Raw genomic sequence first — 20,225 nt, 5'->3', positions numbered from 1 at the left:
CTCATGCATCCCAACTCCCTGCCCCAGGCTCAGCCTGGAGCCCCCTCTCACACTCCCTCCCAGAGCCTGCATCCCAAGTCCGTGCCCTAGCCTAGTGAAAGCGAGTGACAGAGGGAGGGAGGATGGAGTGAACGGGGTGGGGCCTCAGAGAAGAGGCGGGGCAATGGTGTTTGGGTTTGTGTGATTAGACAATTGGCAACCCCACCAGGGGGGCCCTGGCTTCCCCACAGGGGGTTCCCCCCACTGCCCCATCTAGTCCAGCCCTGTGCCCAGAAGGCCATTGTGCAGTGCTGTGGAGTTATAGGCAGGCCCTGGAGAACAATAGAAGGAAATTCTCTTTACTAGGGTGGGAACCTCCTTATGACATCACATTAATGAAAAATGAGTCCAATCCCCCCACCCCCTTGCCCTGCTCCCAACATGAGCCAGGATTTCCATGGCAACGGATTAGATCCACCGGAGAGACTTGGGGTCTGCAGGAATCATCAGTAACTAAACCTGAAGGCAAGAGGCCTAGCATGGCTGTGGGGTTTGCAAACATGAACCCCGACCCGTTAACCCCTCCCCTGTTCCACTCCCCTGGCAAGCTGAATTGTGCGCGGCTTTGTGACTTAAACCAAATGTGAACCGTGCTCTCCAGAGCTGGGGAAAAAAAATAAAAAAAAAAAATCAGGCATTAACCCCTCCCGCACCACCCAGCACCACCAAAGTTTGTCCCCAGGCTGGGTTACTACCCAATTTAGCAAGAGCGCCAAAAAGGAAATGTTTAAAAACAGACTTTCTGGAAACATTCCACATCGACCCTGAGCTTCGGAAAACAGATCCCCTCTCTAATCTGCAACATAACACAGTTCTAAAGGTTTGGGATGATCTCTAGGGATTTTACACCACACCGTCATTACTAAATAGATCTAGATCTCAGTCTAGTGATGTGTGTAGAGAGGATCAGACCCTCTGCTGGGGTTAGAGACCCTCATTCAGCAAAACGCGTGCTTAACTGTAATCACAGGAGCACTCCCATTTACTTCAATGGAACAAGTGGCCGATTTCGAGTTAAGAAGATGCTTAAGGGCTTTGCTGCACCAGGGCCAGGCAGCTCGGCCCGTTACAGCAAGGATTCGATCCTGCCAAGTGGGGTCCCTTTGAAGGAGCTATGTTGAATTACACCAGATAAGGATCTGATCCTATATCTCTAAAAAGAGACTAATAATTTATACACCTATGTACAGTGGCTGTCGCTATATAGTGCTTATCTGTCTAAACATGTTATTTCCCCAACCCATGCTATTCTGTGCTCGTAATGTGGGGGAACCCCCCATTGTGCCAAGACCGGTCACACGAATGACCATTACGTGGGCAGAGGTTTTTCTAAACCGTGTCAGGAGCGTGCATGGCCGATTGCCCTGGTTTGAACAGCGACATTCCAGGCAGCTTTGGAAAAGCCTGGCTGTCGTGTGCCTGTTACATAAAACCACATCATCAAAACCAACTGCTCTTTTTCTAAGCCCGGCGTTCTAGGCGAATCCCCAGCACCCGGCAGACTAAAGGACAAGCAACGCCAGCAGCCGGGCAGCGGTTCTCACCCGCCGCCCAGCGCCTTTGTTTGGCACGTCTCTTGCTAGCTTCGGCACTTTCCCTCGTGCAGGGACCTGGGGGAAGGTTTCATTAAAAACCTGCCACCAATTGTTTTAGCCCATCTCCACCGATATCCGGTTTTAGGATCTATTTAACAAACCCGAACTCCGTGGCCATCGCTACGTGTGTCCCTTTAACAGAAACACCCGAGTCGGATTCTGCCGTTGTTTACACCACAGCTGGAATCCGGGCCCCACTGCAGATCATGGGGGGTTTTCCATTGACTTCAGGGGGGCCAGGATTTCTCACAATCAGTGTAAAATGCCATCAGATCAGCCTGAGAGCACAGGTGCAGTGAGCACGAGGGATATGGCAGGATCCGGCCCGTTGGCTGCAAAGGGACCGCTCTGGGGGCAGGCCCAGCCACTGGTAGAGTACTCGGCTGTTCCTGAAGGCAGAGCTGGGGTGCAATTAAAACCCCAAAGGGAGAGGGGGGGGCACCAAGGAAAGCCTGAGCCCCCATCCTTTGGCATTAGAGTCCCTTTCTTTTCTTACACAAAAGCAGACCCCTCCCCTCTCTCAGGTCACCCGAGGTCACCCAATCATGACCCCAGCATGGGTCATCAGCAGGGTTTGCACCCAGGACCTTCAGCTCTAAAGCACAAGGCTCTACTGCTCCGGCTAGAGGAGGAATTCCCTCAGCTGGCAGCGGTAGCAGGCTGTTGTCCACGTTATCAGCTACAAGCACGTTACTGACTCTGAGATCTCCCGTAGATCAAGTCTCAGATTCTCCAGAGCAGAGCCACTGGGCCCCTCCCCTAGGGAATGATACACCCTTTCTCTGCACACACTGCAGGGGCAGAGTCCATGCATGTCTAGATCCACAGGACAGCCCTCACCGAGCCAAACACATGAGAGAGGGGAGGAGAGAACAGGTTACAGACAGAGGGGGTGGAGGATGTAGAGATGCTGGCAGCAGAGGGAAAAGCAGCTCCCACCCTGGGGCACAGAGACAGGGTAGGGAAGGATCAGGGAAGCAGCGAGTCCAGGAGCAGATGAGGCAGTGCCACTGTCCCTCATGTCCTCCGGAGAGGGACCTCTCCAGCCTGGATGTCTCAGACGGACACATCGACTTCTTGGCAACGTTTGGCCCTGATGCAGGACCCAGGGTCTCTCCCATCTCCCACCAGGGGCTTGCCTGGATCTGGGTTGAGTTTAGAAAAAAAAAAAATGGAATGACTCAAATGAAGGAGGAAGCCAGTGTGCAGTCCGAGGAGCTGAAATGCTGCCCAAGCCGGTCCATGGAGGTGAGAGGTCAAAAGTCACAAGTGGGGGGGAAAAAGGGAGCCCAGTGACTTGAGTGAAGGCTGGCAGGAGAGCGAGATGGAGCAGGCACCTGCAAAGAGAGAGAGAGAGGGTGGGATCAGGGGGCAGCTGGACAATGAAACCCCAAAGAACCGTGGCCAGTTGGGTTAGACTGAGACCTGCGCAGGGAAAAAGATTTCGTCCCCTGGGAAATACTCATAGTTCAACTGTGTTTGGTCCTGAATCAAGAGGTCAAAATATTGAAGTTTTTCACAGAAGTTCAAAGAAATGGCAAAATGTTGCGTTTCAGATCACTTCAATAGTCAACAGCATCTTCCTATACCACCGCAGTGCCTCATGGGAGTTGTAGTTCAGGTGCCTCACACCCCCATTCTTCCCTCTGGGCGAACTCTGTGGCTGAACTACAACTCCCATGAGGCAACACGGGACGATGCACTTTAACGTTGAACTGATTTGGAAGAAAGAAGAAAACATTTTGGTTCAGTTCAACAAACCAAGATGTTTCCATTCAGGTGGAACTGGATTGCAAACAAAGTATTTTGTTGAGATTTATATGACTGGGAAAAAAAACCCCAAAAGTTTCAGGAAATTCAAAGTTTTTCCATAGAAACATTTGGTTTTGTGGCAACTACATTTTCTGTCAAAAAGACATTTTGAGAGAAAATTTCTAAACAGGTCTAGTTAGAACCCAGAACCCTGCCACTGAAGCTAAAGGAGAATCTCCATTAGCTGTTTGCAGTACGGGGCTTATGACACACAATGGAGTAGATCTGAATCCATCCAGTAGAGGGCAGCAGACACGCACAAATTTAAGGGCCAGCTTTTGACACTCAGACCCACCTTCCTGTCCACACGCAGACTAAATCTGTTTAGTCTCCGATTTCTCCAACATTGCCTGTGGTGTGATCTGAAACTAACACAACAGGCCCAGGGGCAGCACTTGATGCAAATCATTTATTTGCTTTTGATTCACCCTCCCCCCCCCCCCGAAAGCTTGGCTCAAGGGGGCCTGGGTTGGAGCCCCCCCGGGGCTTCACACCCAAGCCAGGCCCCCTTGAGCCAAGCGGGGGGGGGGGGGAGCAGGGGGTCTTGCTGTGTGTCGGGGATCAAAGAACCCCCACCAATATAGAGCAGAGCTGCCCCAAGAAGGATCATGGATGCAGCATTTCCCATCGGATCCTCTCTACCCCGGTCCCTTCAGAGGGCGCACAGAGTCGCATCCATATTGGCAGTGCCAGTTCTCCCAGCCCCAGGAGGAAGTAAACCTGCTGCCCAAGAAAAACCTGGGCACACAGCAAAGCCCCTGGGGGAGAGGAGCCTGGATTTGCTCTATGGCACCCCCAGCAGGAGAGGGCGGGTGAAGGGGCATAAAGCAGTTCCCTCCCCCACCCACGTCCCTTGCACAGAGGCTGACTCACCTGCAGCGCCCTGGGGCCGGTCTCCCGTGCGCTTCACCTCTTGCGGAGCCGCCTCATAAAGCAGCAGGTGATGGTGGCGAGGATGGCGATGCCCGTGAAGAGGGCGCTGGCAATGCCCACAATGAGGGGGATGAACAGGGTGTCCATGGCTGGAGGGGAGAGCAGAGAGGCCTGTCAGACCTGGCGCTGGAGGGGACGTTAAGCAGCCGGGAGAGCTGGCAGAGAAGCCGGGTGGCAGGAGGGGGATTAGCTAGGCCGCCCTCCAGCAGGGGGCACAGAGCCAGCCCCATCCTGCCCAGAGCCACCTCCCAGCCCCACAGCAGCTTCTGCTGTCACAGAGCTGATTGCAGGCCAGACAGACCCATGGCGCACTGTGGGGCAGCACTCAGCAAGGATACCCCGGGCGGGGGAGGGTGGAGAGAGGGAGAGGGGCATGCACCAATGCTCACGCAGGACTACGGGGGGGGACGGGACAGCAGCACTCACCCAGGGCTGGGAACGGGCAGTGCCAAGCGGCACTCACCCATGCGTAGGGATAAACGGAAGGAGGGCGGGGGGGAGCCAGTGCATGCAGAACTCACCCAGGGTGTAGGGGGTGTGTGTGGGGGGGTGTGTGTGTCACAGTGGCACTAACCCAGGGCGTAGGGATACACCTGGGGGGAGGGCGGTGCACGCAGAACTCACCCCGGGCATAGGGATACACGGCGACGGAGTTGGACTTCACGGCCCCGGCATTGTACCAGCTGCGGTCGGGGTAGCGCACCCAGGAGGTGACGGCGCAGTGGTACCTCCCTTCGTCGGACGGCTCCACCCCATGGAGCCGCAGCCGGTGGCACTGCGGCCCCACCTTGTCCAGACTCATGTCCCCGCCTGACGCCCGCCGGCCCAGCTCGGCCACACCCTCGCGGCTCAAAGACGCCACCATCCGGCCCTGGGGCTCCTCCTCCCCCAACGTCACCTCCACCCACCAGCTGACGGCCATGTGGACGGCCTGGGTCGACTCCACCGAGATGTTGCACAGCAGCTCGGCCGTGTCCCCGCGGTAGGTGGCGGGGACGGGCAGCCACGCGTAGGCCTCCACCACCACGGCTGCAGGGGAGAGACAAGGGCAGCAGGAGTTAGTGCACTGGAGCTACGGCCCAGGGCCCAGACACTGAGCCCCCAGGCCCAGCAGGGTCCGAACACCCCCCACTGGCTGAACCCTGATGCTGTCAGAGGCCAAGGGGCTGGGGCCACACATGGAAATGCAGAGAGGAGGAAACAGCTAAAAAACACAAAGTTGCCCTTAAGGCATCCCCCAGAAGGGGGCGCTGTAGGGAGCAGGGCAGGAGAACTAGCCATGGGGGAGCTCCTAGATACTCCAGCCCCGGCCTCCCCCAGCAGGGGGCACTGTAGGGAGCAGGGCAGGAATGCTGGCTGTGGGGTGCTCACACCCAGGCCAATCACACCCTGTTGGAGCAATAGGAAACAGCACGGCCGGGGGCACAGGGCAGACGGCAGGAGTAGGGGTGCAAAGGGGGCCCCCCAAATGCACACCAGCCCCCCCACCCAGTCCAACTCTTGTACCTTCTGATTTCATGTGCACCTTCAGCCCCTGTGACCGGCTGCTGGCCACCTCCCGCAGCTGGGCATCAGGGAAGTGCACGTAGGCCCGGGCCACGCAGCGGTAGGTGCCCGCGTCCCCTGGCTGGGCCGACTCGATCCGCAGCCGGTAGGAGCCTGGGGCAGGCGTCAGCTTCTGCAGCGAGACTTGGCGCCGGCCCACCTGGCTGTTGGCATAGCTCTCCCCGACGACGGCCACTCCATCCGTGTCCAGCTGTGCCACCAGCAGCCCGTCCCCCTCGCCCACCTCCCAGCTCACGGCATACACCACGTGGGGTGCAGGGGCCGCAGGGCCTGACAGATTGCAAAGAAGCTCCAGGGCGTCTCCAGCGCTGAGCCGGACCTCGGGCGGGCTGGCCGACACTGCCAGCTGGCTCGCTGAAAAGGAACCAAAGAGAGAGTGGGGGAGTGAGAGCATCCACACTGCCCCGTCGGCACTGCCCTGCCCCGCCTCAAAGGACCCCATGCCCAGAGATCATTTCACCCAGCACTGACGTGTAGCCACCTCTGGGGTGGAGCATGGCTGCTGTTTAACAGCCACACAGCAATGCTGCACAGCAGGTAGGGGCAGGGGGTGAAGGAGAATTCTGCATTCACTTGAAGCTGCCCGGGGAAGGGTGTGTGTGGGGTGGGGCACAATATTTCCCTGCCAAACTGCTGAGCCCCTCACACAAACGTCAGCCTGTGAAGCCAGCCAGGGGAACCACAGAATCCAGCTCCCTCAAGGCCCAGGGTCCAATTCCCTGCCACCTGGCCCCACTTGGTCACTTGCACGATGACCGTGCAAACACAACTGCTCTGATTGCGCTCACTTTGCACTGGAGGGAATGACTGACGAGACGGGAGACAACTGGCAATGCGGTCCCTGCTGGTGGGGACGGACCAAGAGGCAGGATCCCGACAGGCACAGGGCTAGCAGTTCCCACAGGGCCGGTGACCGATCCCCCCTGCCTGACAGCATCAGCGAATGCCCTGCTGCCCCATACCACCCTCCTCCTCATGGAAGCCCAGCCCAGCGAGCACCGACACAGGATGCGGCTTGGGGGCGGAGCAGGCCGGGACTCACCGATGGACTGGACAGTCACCTGGGCCAGCGCTGCCCGCTTCTCGGCGATCAGCTGCCAGCTGCCGTCGGGGTCCTGGATCCATTCGCCTACTGTGCAGTGGTAGGTGCCCGCGTCTCCCGGGCGCACCCGCCCGATGGCCAGCTTGTACTGCTCGCTGCCTGCCTTGGCCACAGAGAGCTCCCCAGCCCGGTACCGCTCGGCAAAGTGTCCGCCAGCTTCCACGGCGAAGTCACGCCGCACCCCGACCACCTCCTGCAGCGTCTGGCGCCCCACGGGGGCATCGGGAGCCGACACCCCGAAGGAGACAGAGAGATGGGTGTGCTGCTGCGTCTGGCTCTGGGCCATGCAGCTCAACTGCAGCTCCTGGCCCTCCGACAAGCTGAGCTGCAGCGGGGAGGTGCCAGCCATGCGGCCTCGCAGAAGGGGCCTGGGTGTGGGGGCCAAGACCCCGAGCATGTCAGGGATCACTGCAGGGGTGGAGAGAGAGAGAGATGTGAGCAGGGTCTGGCCAGGCCTTGTCCTGCTGGTCACTGGAGCTAGGGAATCAAGATACCCAGGGACGACCCCTCTGCTCCACCACTAGGGGAAGGTGTGTGCGTGTGTCCTCCCCTGCTCTAACGGCTCTTTACCTTTGATGTCAGATATCTCCCCCCCATCCCCCATAGCTTTAATCCCCTTGGATGCTGCCCCGGGGCCATAAATGCCTGTAGGCCACAGACTGACGGGAGAGAAAACCCCGCAGCCCTAAGGACACCCTGAAGCAACAGCTGGTCCCTTTGGTTCCTCAGCGCCCCCTGCTGGTGGAAACAGGGGGTGGGCGCTACCCCAACACCAGACAGGGAGTCCCAGCTGCTCAGTCACTAGCCCCTGCTCCAGTCTCTGCAGGGCACTGAGGTCCCAATGGGCCACGGAGCCCGAACTCCACTCTCACCCCCCAGGGGGCGCCACTGGGCAGACCCCTGGGTTGTAGCCACAAGGGGCTTGATCCTGTTAGGGCCTGAGCACTCAGCTCCCCAGGGCAGCTGCCAAGCCAGGGCGGATAGAGCCAGAGCCCTGGGCCTCTCTGAGGTGAAAGACCCTATTGCGCACCCCACCCATGCCAGGCAGGGAGAACGAGAGGTATAGGTGGGGGGCGGGGGAGCGGCTGGTCAGCTGGACATGCCTGGATCTCCTGTGCCCCAGAGACACCCCAACCCACACTCCTCTCACCCCACAAAAATAATCCCCCGTTCTGCTCTGCGAAGGCTGCAGCATATCTCCCAGCCCCTCCCACTCAGCAGCTCCCTGGGCAGACCCCAGTGGGCTAATCCAAAGAGCCCAGCCAAGTGGGAACATCCCAAGGTGCCGCTGGCTCCTGGCCAGGCTCAGGGTATGAGGAACTGCGGGGTTCCCCACGCTCCGTCCCGGTTCCCCTTTCTGAAGGACAAGCTCCAGAGGGGCGATGTTATCTCAGCCGCCCATGCTGCGTTTCCTGGCCTGCGGGCGCAGGGGAGTCCCACGAGTCGCTCCCTTACAGGAAAGGAAAGAGCCCCAAGCCTCTCCAGCAACTCCACATCGGCCAGGGAAGCTGCCACGCAGGAGATTTCTACGGAGGGCTGCTCCCACCCACCCTAAGGCCCCGGTACCCTGCCAGGGTAGCACGGAGGAGCCGCAATGTGGCTGAGAACCAGGCCCATGTATGTCTGAGTCTCACTCCCCATTTACATGGGGCCAGCGGCACAAGCTGGGCTGTGTGGGGCAATCAGCACTGTCATCTGGCGAGGGTCTGTGCAGACTCATTGTTCTAGGTGCAGCCAGGTACGGAGTGCCTGAGCACCGGACACTAGACAACAGGGCTGCTCGTTACCCTAGCCAGAGGCTTCAGCACCAGGTCAGCCCCCACCGCCCCAGGCTGATACCAGTCCTAGCATAGGGGGCAGATCAGGGGACTGTCCAGGGCGCACCTGGGGCCCTGGGTAGCAGAGTGTAAGTTAGAGCAACCTCAAAGCTGCTGTAATTTATACAGTGGGCAGGACTTGGTATGACCCAGACTATGGGGAGTGCATAAAATAGAATCCTCCCTGAAGCAACAGACTGAGGGCAGGGAGCGTTTGTACAGCGCCTAGCGCAATGGGGCTCTGCCCTAGGCCTGGCCCTTGGGTGCTACCATGGTACAGGGTCAGTCACTATAACAGGCCGAGGCTCCGCAGCCACCCACCTTCTCGTGCCTCATTTGCACCAGCACAAATTTGGTATGAGACACCACGTGACCAGCAGGCCGGCCCTCGCCACTGGTGCAAGTGACACACATGGGTCTGGGTGGCAGTGGAGAATTGGGATCTTTATTTTAGTGATTCATCTTGGCACTGGGGTGGGTGGGCGAAAAGGGGGGCTGGCTGTAAGGGGGGGTTTACAGCCACCCTCCCTGTCTTGTCCCCAGAGCTGGAATGGGGTAACTGGGAGCCAGGCGGTGTGCATGGGGTCCCCCGAGCTGCACAGTACCCAGGTACCTTTCAGCACCACCTTGCTGCTGTAGTTGCCGTGGTACATGGAGTCGGTAGTGGGCGTGTAGCACTCGTAGACACCAGCGTCCTCGGCCCGCAGCCGGGCGATGCGTAACTCGACGGCATCACCACGCAGCCGCTGCACTGACACCTCCCCGTTCTGCACGCGGGGGCCGAAGACGGCGTAGGGGAAGCTGGGGTCCCTGGTGCTGATCATGCCGATGGAGATCTCGGGTGCCGTCGGGCGGTACAGGAACCACTCAAAGTGCTGTAGCGTGGGGCCCTCATACTCCGAGACGCTGCAGGGGATGGAGATGGCCGTTCCCTCCACGCGGAACAGGGGCCCTGGGGGCAGGTGCACCTCCCGCGCCCCACACAGTCCTGCAGAGAACGGGGGAGGGGTGGGTTAGTGACCGAGGGAACTACAGAGCACAGCCCGTCTCATCCCTCAGCCCAGTGGGGCCCAGGGGCTCCCATCCCCCATCTCTTTGCCCCCAGGGGTCTGTGTCCCCACAGTACACTCCTCTTCCCAGGAAAATCCCCCCCCCCAATACATTTCCTGGGGTTGCCTCTAGGGGCCCCAACCCCTGCCAAGGACCACCAGAACCCCATCACCCTGCCCCCTTTCACTCCATTATCCTGGCCCCCCCATACTGCCCCCCCTTCTCAGGCCCCCTATGCATCCCCTGGGGGTCCCATGCCACAGCTTGCCGAATACTACCTCTAGAAGCCCCATCCCCCTCTACAGTGAACATCCCCCAAACAAGGGGCCCCATCCTCCACGCTCCCAAGATCCCATCCCCCAGGAACATCCCTTGGACCCATCCCCCACCCAAGCAAGTCCAGAGCACCCATCTCCCCGACAGTCAGTTGTTCTCAGCCCCCCCCACCAGCAACATGCTGCTTGTCTCCCTCTAGTGGCTGCTCCACAACAGGACAACAGTCTACTGCTGCCAGCAGCATCACTCCTTCAGCTCCAGCAGCGGAGGCCAGGGCCGTGGTGCGGGAGGCCCTGGCAATGATGCAGGCTGGCATGGGAGGGTATATGAACTCCCACTGAAAAGTGGCTCCCTCCAGCCTGGCCCTAGGTGCCATGGCTCCTGGGGCAGAGATCGGGCCAGCTGGCAGGGGAGGGAAGGGAACTGGAGTGGCTTAAGGGGAGGAGGCCCTGGGACATGGGCCCCAGATGGGACTTGAGGACAGACAGCATCCATCGAATCCCTTGATCTTTCCAGCCCTGGATCCCAGATCTCTTCACAGCCCCGACCCTGAGGAGCTACACAGGGAGGGGGAAGGGGCTGGCCCCCGGTCACACATCGAGTGGCTAGGAAAGGAACCCAGGAGTCCGGCTTCTGGATCTGTGCTCTAACCACAAGAGGAGGCTGCCTCAGGTTTGGTTTACAGACACCGAGGGGCAAGTGATGATTTATCCCCCTCCCCTGTCATTCAGCCCCATAGCAGGGAAATCCTCAGCACTCCCCCAGTCCCAGCCCCCCTGCACCCATTGGATTCCACAACCTGCCTCCTAGCGTGTCCAGCACAACCGCATCCCCCACATCCTCTCAGCACATCTCAGGACCCAACACCTCCCCAGAGCCAGCTGCACACTTCCCCCTCTGCTCCCCCAGCATCGACCACCTTCCTCTTCTGCAGCCACCGCAGCACAGCCTGTCTCTCTGCGTCTGCAGCCTTCCTCTTCTCTGGTCAGCCCCGCAGGTGCAGGCAGCCAAGCCCCCGCTCCACCGGCCATCGCAGAAGTGTCACTTTTGCTGCGTTGCTTTCATCTGCAAAGCGGTTTCAGATGGGGCCAGATTCCAGGCTGCATCCCCCAAGCGATCCAGCACCAGGCGGGGGGGGGGGGGGGAAGCAGGTTGCACTGCTACTGCAGGAGCCGAAACAGCCCCCCGGCGTAAGCCAGAGCAGCCCCAAGGCAGCTCTAACTTACAGCAGCTTCCCCAGAAAGCCTGTAGGGCTACGTAACTCTGCTGACTCCCCAGGCCTGCGAGGGGGCCAAATAGAACACCAGGGAGTTCTCCCTCGTGGGTCTCAGGGCTGCTGGAGCTCCACAGAGATGGGGGGGAGGTTGGTTTGGAGCCTGGCATTGGGGTCAGTCTCAGCTCACCAGCTGCTTTCTTCTCCACACAGCCCTCTGCCCCATGGCCACTCCCAGTCCACAGCTGCCGGGAGCACAAGCCATGGCGCTGCCCGGGATTCCAGACACTGGGCCCGACCCCTTCCTGCCAGGAACTGGGTCAAGGCACAAGCGAGGAGCCCCGCCAGCCCTGGGTCCAGTCCTTGCTTTCAATCACAAATGGCACGAGTGTGGGAATCTCAGACAAAATTCCTGGTGAAAGTTCGTCTACATCACAAAGCCACATGATTCAGCAGCATCTGCCCGGGGCTGGGATAGCTGCGGGTGGGGCAGGGGACGTGTAGGCTGGAACTGAGGGGCAGGGAAAGTGGGAGCCCTGGGCTGAGGTAGTGGGGCTGTGAGTCAGAATTGAGGGATGAGATGGGAGCCTTGTGCTGGGATAGTGCATGGGGAGGGGGCCCTGTGGGTTGGAATTGAGGAGTGGGGGAGCCCTGGGCTGGGATAGTGGGGGGACATGGGCTGGAATTGAGGAGCAGGGGGAGCCCTGGGTTGGGATGGCAAGGGGGGGTTCTGTGGGTTGGAATTGAGGGGCGAGGGGAGCTCTGGTGGGATAGTAGGGGGCATGGGCTGGTATTGAGGGGCATTGTCAGAGCTGTGGATGGGGGCAGAGGGGGTGCCCAGTGCAGGGACAGCAGGAGGGAGCTACAAGTAGGGACTGACAGGCACTGGCGGAGCTGTGGGGGGGGGGGGGAAGAGGCTTTGCCCAGCTCAGCCGTTCCCTCGTGAGCAGTAAATTCGCTTCCAGAAGCCAGAACAGTGACTGGCTACACATTTGCTTCCTGCCCCGCTGGTGCGCCAGCCCCCAAGGGCTAAACCCCTCGCGCTGGAGGAGAGACGCCAACACTCCCTTGGCCAGCAGCCAGGGGAATCACACGGGCATCAACTGACTTCCAGGACAGACGGGGGAGCCGCTGCGATTCCAGCCCTGGGGGAGTTCAGGGCGAGAGCTTCCCTCACTCTCCCCGCAAACAGACAGCTGCACGGACACACAGGGAGAGACAGTCCCTGCCCTAGAGAGCTCACAGGACACAGGAGGGGAAACCGAGGCACCAAGCAGGGGAAATGACGTGCCCAAGGCCAGTGGCACAACCAGGAACAGACCCCAAGTCCCAATCCAGGGCTCCGGCCTCTAGCTCACACTGCTACAGCCTCGGCTATCTAGCAGCTCCTCGGGAAGAGCTAAGAAAAGCCATTTCAGCACAGAACAAATCACTAGCCAGAAAAGGGGCCTAATCCCCAGCAGATTCCCTGATCAAACAGGCTGGGGAGCGAGGCAAACCAGCCCCCACAGGCTCTGCTTTGCAGCTGCGGCCCAACCCAAGGACCTTTGCTCCCGTCCCCGAGCGTTTCCCCGCCCAGAGCCCGAGGGCAGCTAGCACCAGCCTGACATGCCAGCCTTCTCCACAGCGCAGCCCCACGTCTATTGCCTCATCCTCCACAGGGACAATCGGACTTGGCGCGCGACGGCTCTGGGATGCCGAGGGGACAATGGGGGGGATGCAGCGCCAGCAGTGATTGGAACAGGCAGGACGCACAAAAGGCTCCTTCTCTTGCATTTGCACCGTGCAAGGCAAGCGAGCCAGACACACGCACGCGCTGCACATCCGGGCCATGCATGCTAATAACATCACATCTGGGTCAGGCCACCCAGGAGCTGGTTGAGATCCAGGCCGCTCAGACAAAACACAACAGGGCCTGGGTCTCAAAACGGGTCACGTTTCTCGCTGATTTCCCTGAACGCTCGGCACCGATTTCATTAAGTCCGGCACAGCCGCTCGTACCTCGATTTCAGCCCGGCTTCTAGCAGTTTCGCTTGTGTCGGCAAGTCGCCAGGAGCCAGCTAACCCGATCTAGCCATTGACTGGCTGGGATTTAGTTAGACGGTGGCCGTTTCGGTGCCTGAATGGCGCTCTCCTGCAAGTCTGGCCCTAAGTATACAGGCCTCAGTGCTGGATCACAGATGTCAAGGGACCATCGCGCTCCTGCGCTATCCAGGCCAGAGATGATCAATTACCTGCAGCCAGCCCCATAACGTCTGCATGAGCCAGAGTGGATCTTACAGACAGACGCCCCACATGGCTCTGCAGCCGATCCACTAGGTAATTCCCCTCCCTGTTAAAAATGTGCCCCTTATTTCCAGCCTGAATTTGCCCAGCTGCCGCTCCCCACTGCTGGGAGGGATAGCTAGGGTTACCATATTTTGAGCCTCCAAAAGGAGGACACTCCACAGGGCCCCGCCCCCGCCCCTTCTCCAAAGTCCCCGCCCCAACTCCGCCCCCTCCCCTGCTTCCCAAGAACATTTGATTCGTGGGAAGCCTGAAGCAGGTAAGGGGGGTGTGGGGGGAGGAGGCGCGGCCCAGTCTGGCCCCCCTGGCGTCTCCAGCCTGGGTCAGCTTGGGCCCTGGGGTGCCGTCCCCAGGCCCGGCCCCTGGCCGAGCACCCCCGGCCCGCCCAGCACTGCCGGTCCCCGGCCCGGCTCCCGGCCGAGCACCCCCGGCCGCTCAGCACCCCCCGGCCCCGCCGGCCCCGCATATCCCGATTTTCCCGAACATGTCCAGCTTTTCGGGATTTCCCCCTGGACGGGGATTTGGAGCCCAAAAAGCCGGACATGTCCGGGAAAATCTGGACGTATGGTAACCCTAGGAAATAGCTCACTGGCTTGAGAATTGGCCTGCTAAACCCAGGGTTGTGAGCTCAATCCTTGAGGGGGCCATTTAGGGATCGGGGGCAAAAATCTGTCTGGGGATTGGCCCTGCTTTGAGCAGGGGGGTGGACTAGATGACCTCCTGAGGTCCCTTCCAACCCTGATATTCTATGATTCTACAGAGGAGCTAATTAACCATCCGGGACAGACGGACTCCTGTTTGTTTACCACAGGCAGCAGGGCACACAGACCACCAGTGCTGAGGGGCCTTAGAGCTGGCGCTGCTGAAACTCACCAGCCCTGCTCCGAAGAGCTGACAGAGAGGGCGAGCACCACAGGAGAAGCGAGAGGTCCCTGTGTGGTGGCTCAGCAAATAGGGAGCTGCAGTGGAAAAGATTCGGTGGCTGCAGTTTGACACATTCAAGGTTTTTTGAATCAGGGAGTGAATATTTTGTGGTGAGGAAAGTGACTCACCCTGGCTTTGGTTTCTAAGTAGCGTTTCCTGGTTGGGAGGATTTAAATTCAGCATGGGGAAAAAAGATCAGGAGCAGATTCTCTCCCCGCACCCCTTTGGAAACTCAGGCTGGAAGGTCTGAAAAGTTTCAATCTCTGGGAGCTCCTCTGGAATTTCTGGGCTCCGCTCCCCCTCCCCCACTATGAAACTGACCAGGCGTGCTGTGAAACAGACAGGGGGGAAGACAGCTGAGCTTGGGGGTGCCTGTGTCAACTGGGGGCGGGGGCTGTGAAACACAAGGAGAACGCCAGGCTCTCAATCTAATATTTATCAGTGCATTTGCTTTTCTGCTGCTTGGCAAGTGCTGGGCTTTCAAAATAATATATTAAAGTTTGAGTGCGGCTTTTTTGTGCGTGGGGGGGCGGGGTGGAGGACACGGTTTGATATAGCTAGAATTGGGATTATTATTGTTTGTTTGTATTACAGAAGTGCCTAGACACCTCCGCCGAGATCAGGGCCCCACTTTGCCAGACGCTGAAGGACAGTGCCCCAAGCACTGCACAGACAGAACAAGACACAGTTCCTGCCCTGAAGCGCTCCCAGTTTGCACAGACAAAGGGTTTAGGGAAAGGCAGATTTAAATCTTGATTTAAAAACTGCCGGTGATGGAGAATCCACCCCAGCCCTTGGGTAAATTGGCCCAGTGCTTAATTACCGTCACTGTTAAAAATCTATGCCTCATTTCCACCCTCAAATTGTCTAGCTTCAATTTGCAGCCCTGGCTTGAACCCAGATGCCCTGGGTCCCAATCCCATGCCACAGCGCCTGTCTTCTTCTCCAAGGCATGGGGCTGAAATGCCATGCGGGGGCTCCTTCATGATGCCTAGCGTAACAACGCCTCTCCTTTGTCGTCATCAAGATGCAAACTGGGAAACTCAGCATCACGGAGTCCCATCTCTCGAGGTAAAGGGCTCCAGTGGTAGCAGTACTAGGCTGTTATCTTCTAGCAGTCTGGAAGGGAATAGGACTCGCGCAGTGCTGGCACGCTGAGCTAATTCCTTGGGGTGTCTGCTGTCCCCAGAGCTCGAGTCCCACAAGGTTTAATTCCTCTGCCCAGTCACCAGAGCAGAGGGTGGGTGCTGCAGGGAAGAGATGGGTCTGGGAGCTGGGATGGAGCAGCCTGGGGGGTGGATCAGTGGAGTGGCCAGAGCGCCCCGTGCTGCAGTTATTTTCAGCTCTCCAGGGGGAACGATGGTGTGAATTAGAGCAACCCTGAGGGCGGGCCAGGGACTAGAATATAAGGAGGTGGCCCCTCCCTGCCCAGTGTCCCCAGTGCAGGAGGTTAATGAAAAAATCAGGCCCACAACTTCTAGCTGTGCTTGTCGCTGGACCCGCAGAGTGAGTCACCCTTCCCCAGGGGAATTGCAGGAGAGTTACGCTGTGTCGCCAGTGAAATTCCTTTGGGGGCGGGCAAAGCTCGGACCATGCGGTGCAACCAGCAAGCGCTAGGGCCTGGCGCAGGGACCACGATGTCACGGCTGGGGAGCCGGGGGGTGTGCAGGCCTGGGGGCAGAGACTCTTCCTGAGCCCTGCCCCAACCCCCACCCCTCCCCAAATCCCAGATCTGCCCATATTCACAACTTGGGGACTGGCCAGACAGCCCCGAGCAGGACAGATGGAGTCGCCTCCTGAGCCTGACCTGATCTTGCCAGGGCCTCATTTGAACGGTCCAGAGCCTGTTCTTAGCATGTGGCACAACAACTACATCACCCCCTGCCCCCAACTCAGGAGCCAGCCAATGATCAAACCCCATTGGATCAGAGGGGAGCAACAACAACCAATAAGGATCAGACTAAATAAATGGAGAAAGACAGAAAAGACAACCCCCTCCCCCACCAAACACACACACCCAGCTGCCCTCTGTGCTAACAGGCAGGTGGTGCCGTAAATGGGGGGCAGGCCCCACTGCCTTGGCCTGCCCAATGCTGGGGTGGGCTCTGGGTGGCAGAGGTAGCCCTGGCGTGTGAGGCGGGGGCTGCAGGGGTAAGCCCCATGGACACACATTGCATAGGTGTTGGGGGGGGGGGGTAAGTGGGAGGAAGGAGTGGCCTCCCTGCTCCAGTCTCTAGGCAGATGCAAGGCAGAGGGTGGGGAGACTGGGGAAGGAGGGCGAGATAGAGCCCTGTTCCCTTGGTTTGGCCGGAGAATCAAGGGCTGTGAACCTCCATCCCCTACCATTGCCAGGCTTTCTGCCTCCCACAGGGCAGCCCCCCGCCGCACTGCACCCCCAGTCCCCAAGAGGGCAGGGCTCCCCCGGCCTGACTGTACCCCCAGTCCCCAAGGGGCAGGGCTCCCCCGGCCTGACTGCACCCCCCGTCTCCAGCCACCAAAGGGACAGGGCTGCCCCCGGCCACACTGCACCCCCCGTCCCCAGCCACCAAAGGGGCAGGGCTCCCCCCGGCCGCACTGCACCCCCCGTCCCCAGCCGCCAAGGAGACTGCCCCATCTTCAGCAGCAGACACCCCAGAGCCCCCCCACACACACACACACCAAGCAGCCAGGGCTCCCCACGCACCATGCCCCCAGCAGCCCGCACAGAGCCCCGGGAACCCCCGCAGCCCGTGCGCTCCGGCCGGCGCTGCCCCCTCCGCTGGCGACTCACCCAGCAGCAGCAGCAGCAGCAAGGAGCCCAGCGCGCCCCGGGGCAGCGGCTCCCTCATGGCTCCCATGGTGGCGAGCGCCGGCCAGGGGCTAGGAGCCTTCGCCGGGGTCGCGCCGCCCGAGGCGAGGCAAGGCAGCCCGCGGCCCCGTGCGCCGGCTCGGGTCCGTTCGGCCTCCCTCGGCCCCGCCCGATTGCAGCCGCGCAGCGCGGCTCGCCGAGCTGGGAACAGCCGCTGGGCGGCTCGGATCGATCCCCCGCCGCAGCCTGTGCGCCGCCACGTCCCGCGCCTGGGCTCGGAGCTACAGTCGGGGCGGGAAAGCCCCCCCTCAATTTCCTGCGTCTCCGATGCGGCCTCCCCGCGGGAGGGGTGGGGGTTACATTTAGCGCTGCGCGTCCCTGTGCAGCTGTTGTACGTGTCCCACCCCCCAGAGGTGGCTGCATGTCAGTGCTGGGTGGTAAGGGGTCCCTGTGGAGCATTACTGCCTGGCTGCTAAACAGCTGCCTTGTTTCACCCCAGAGGTGGCTGCCTTTGGGTGCTGGCTGAGGAATCCTTGGCCCTTTTCACAGTGCTGCCCGCAGGGTGTGGGGGAGCTGCCCTCTGCAGGACAGAGGGTCCCTGGGAGGAGAGGAAATCTGGAGACTTCCCCACCCCCTCGTAAAATAAGATGCCTTAAACTCTGCGAGTGGGGTCTAGGGAGTCAGGACTCCTGGGTTCTATCCCTAGCTCAGGGAGGGGACTGGGGCCTAGTGATTAGCTCAGAATCCTGCCTGTGGATCAGAACTCCTGGGTTCTGTTCCCAGCTGTGTCACTGACTTGCTGTGTGACCCTGTGTGACTCCTGTCCCTGCTCTGTGCCTCAGTTTCCCCTACATGTAATGCAGATGGCCCTGACCTACCTTGCAGGACTGGAGGCAGCTGGGATTGTTGGGAGCGTTAATTCCATCACCTGGCTGTGGAGTGAGACTTTCCTATAGCACGGGGGTTCTCAAACTGGGGGTCAGGACCCCTCAGGGGGTCATAAGGTTATTACATGGGGGGGGTCGCAAGCTGTCAGCCTGCACCCTAAACCCCGCTTTGCATCCAGCATTTATAATGGTGTTAAATATATAAAAAAAGTGTTTTTAATTTATAAGGGGGGTTGCACTTTAGAGGTTTGCTGTGTGAAAGGGGTCACCAGTACTGTACAAAAGTTTGAGAACAACTGCTATAGCAGTTCACGTGAAGGTGAAGGACCATTATTGTTAGGGCAGGAGTCACCAGGTGGCGCTGTTGCACCCAGTCATACAAGGTCTGTTTGGTCTCGAGGGAGCAGTGTCAGTCTTTGTTGAAGTGCTGCGTTGTTGTCACTTTGGGGGGCATGTGGTTACTTTTTGGGGGAGCTGTTGCAAGCAGATTGCACCCTGCTGGAATCTCTTGAAGGGGAGTCAGTTCTTGAGCAGAGCTACCCCCTGGGAACCGGGTATGGGTGTGTGGGCTGAGATGTCTGAGAGGGGAGCATTGCCTGCCTGCTGTCTGGGACGCCACTGTTCCAGGACTGGTGCATATAGTGTAAATAAACAAGCGGCGCTAAGAATACACAGGGGCTCCATGTCACAGGTTTCTCCTCCAACGGGAAACTGACCTGCTAGGCCCCAAAATCTGCTACTGTGTGGCAGAGGGTGACAACATTAACCCTACTGCCCCTCCTATCATACAATGGTCTCCTGAACACAGGACCCATCTAGCTGTTTTTGAAACTCAGCTCAGCTGTATTGTTGGGAAACTCCCCCAGAAGCCAAGAACACCCCCCCCCCTTCCCAGACACACACGCACTCACCTTTGGGCATGGACTAAGCCCTGCATCTGAGTGGGGAGACATGCAGGACCAACTTGGGGCTTTGTAGCTGGGGCCCAGGCCTGCTGTGAAGGTGTTTGATGCTGACTCCTTACCACCATGCCTGTGCCCACCGGGAACTCGGGCTGTGGGAAATCCTTCTCCCTGGGATCTGGTAAGAATCTGCCTGAATCTCACGCCCCAATCCTCATTCCCGGCTCAGGGGAGTTTCCAGAGTCCATGGACGCGATTGTTTCTCTTCACCCTGCTCCTGAGGGGACCTGATGGGGGGGGAAGGGACCCAGAATCCAACCACCCAGCTCATAGAGCTCTGTGCTAGGCCCTTTGGTGATCAACACAGAGCAGCTGGGATGCTACCCTGAAAGGCACATTGAGGGTTCCCCACCTGGCCCCGACACAGAGTGGCACCAAACTGGCTTTACCTCTCCTGCCACCCTCACCTCGGCAAAGGGGGCAAGATCCCATTTCCCTGTGAGATCCCTGGTCGCTACAGCAGCAAGCAGTGAGAGTTACAGCTTGACAAAGCCCTGGCTGGGATGATTTAGTTGGGAATTGGTCCTGCTTTGAGCAGGGGGTTGGACTAGATGACCTCTTGAGGTCCCTTCCAACCCTGATATTCTATGATTCTACCCCAGGGCCAGTTCAGGGCCCAGGAGTAGAGAGCCACCATGCCCCTGCTAACCAGGTATCAGCTGAGGATCGAGACCACATCCAGTCCACTTGGGTGTCTCAAGGAACCTGATTCCCCATCCCTTGCCCCTTGTGTGTCATTCACAGCAGAGCAGGTATGAACCCCTCCTGGGTGCATTGCACTCCCCTTTGCACGGGGGCAAATGGCTGCACAAGCAGCAGGAGACAAAAACCGGCCCCTGTGGGTTCAAATGACAGGATAAAAGGTTCATGAACTTGAACTAAGGATCCAGCCCTCTCCGTCCAGAGAAATAGTTCAGGATCCAACCCCACCCCCGACTGCCCGCTGCTACCACCAGCTGCTGCACTGCTGGGGGT

The 20,225-nt window shown here is 59.3% G+C and overlaps 1 protein-coding gene across 2 annotated transcripts; it reads right to left on the bottom strand.

The window, feature by feature from the left end:
- Window positions 1-587: 587 nt before the first annotated feature.
- IGSF8 (immunoglobulin superfamily member 8) lies at window positions 588-17,793 on the bottom strand. 2 transcript variants are annotated; one of them, XM_034756631.1, is made up of 7 exons: window positions 17,384-17,793; window positions 9,478-9,852; window positions 6,988-7,455; window positions 5,886-6,299; window positions 5,004-5,408; window positions 4,320-4,468; window positions 588-2,971 (listed from the first exon to the last, which is right to left on the bottom strand). In XM_034756631.1, exons 1-6 carry the CDS (start codon window positions 17,448-17,450, stop codon window positions 4,353-4,355), a joined length of 1,845 nt encoding a protein of 614 aa, XP_034612522.1. In that variant the 5' UTR covers window positions 17,451-17,793; the 3' UTR covers window positions 588-2,971; window positions 4,320-4,352. The 2 variants fall into 2 exon arrangements, with proteins under 2 accessions (XP_034612522.1, XP_034612523.1); XM_034756632.1 differs by having other exon boundaries at window positions 9,478-9,853; window positions 17,391-17,793.
- Window positions 17,794-20,225: the final 2,432 nt, after the last annotated feature.

Source organism: Trachemys scripta, chromosome 24 (genome assembly GCF_013100865.1).
Source record: "Trachemys scripta elegans isolate TJP31775 chromosome 24, CAS_Tse_1.0, whole genome shotgun sequence".
Taxonomy (NCBI): Eukaryota; Metazoa; Chordata; order Testudines; family Emydidae; genus Trachemys; species Trachemys scripta.
This window is presented reverse-complemented; position numbering and strand designations above follow the sequence as displayed.

Excerpts from the sequence above, each read along its gene's own strand:
- IGSF8 (XM_034756631.1), bottom strand. The coding sequence starts at position 17,450 with ATGGGAGCCATGAGGGAGCCGCTGCCCCGGGGCGCGCTGGGCTCCTTG. Across the intron at positions 7,456-9,477 it reads CAGCAAGGTGGTGCTGAAAG|TGATCCCTGACATGCTCGGG; the intron begins GTACCTGGGTAC and ends CCACCCCTGCAG. Across the intron at positions 6,300-6,987 it reads GGTGACTGTCCAGTCCATCG|CGAGCCAGCTGGCAGTGTCG; the intron begins GTGAGTCCCGGC and ends GTTCCTTTTCAG.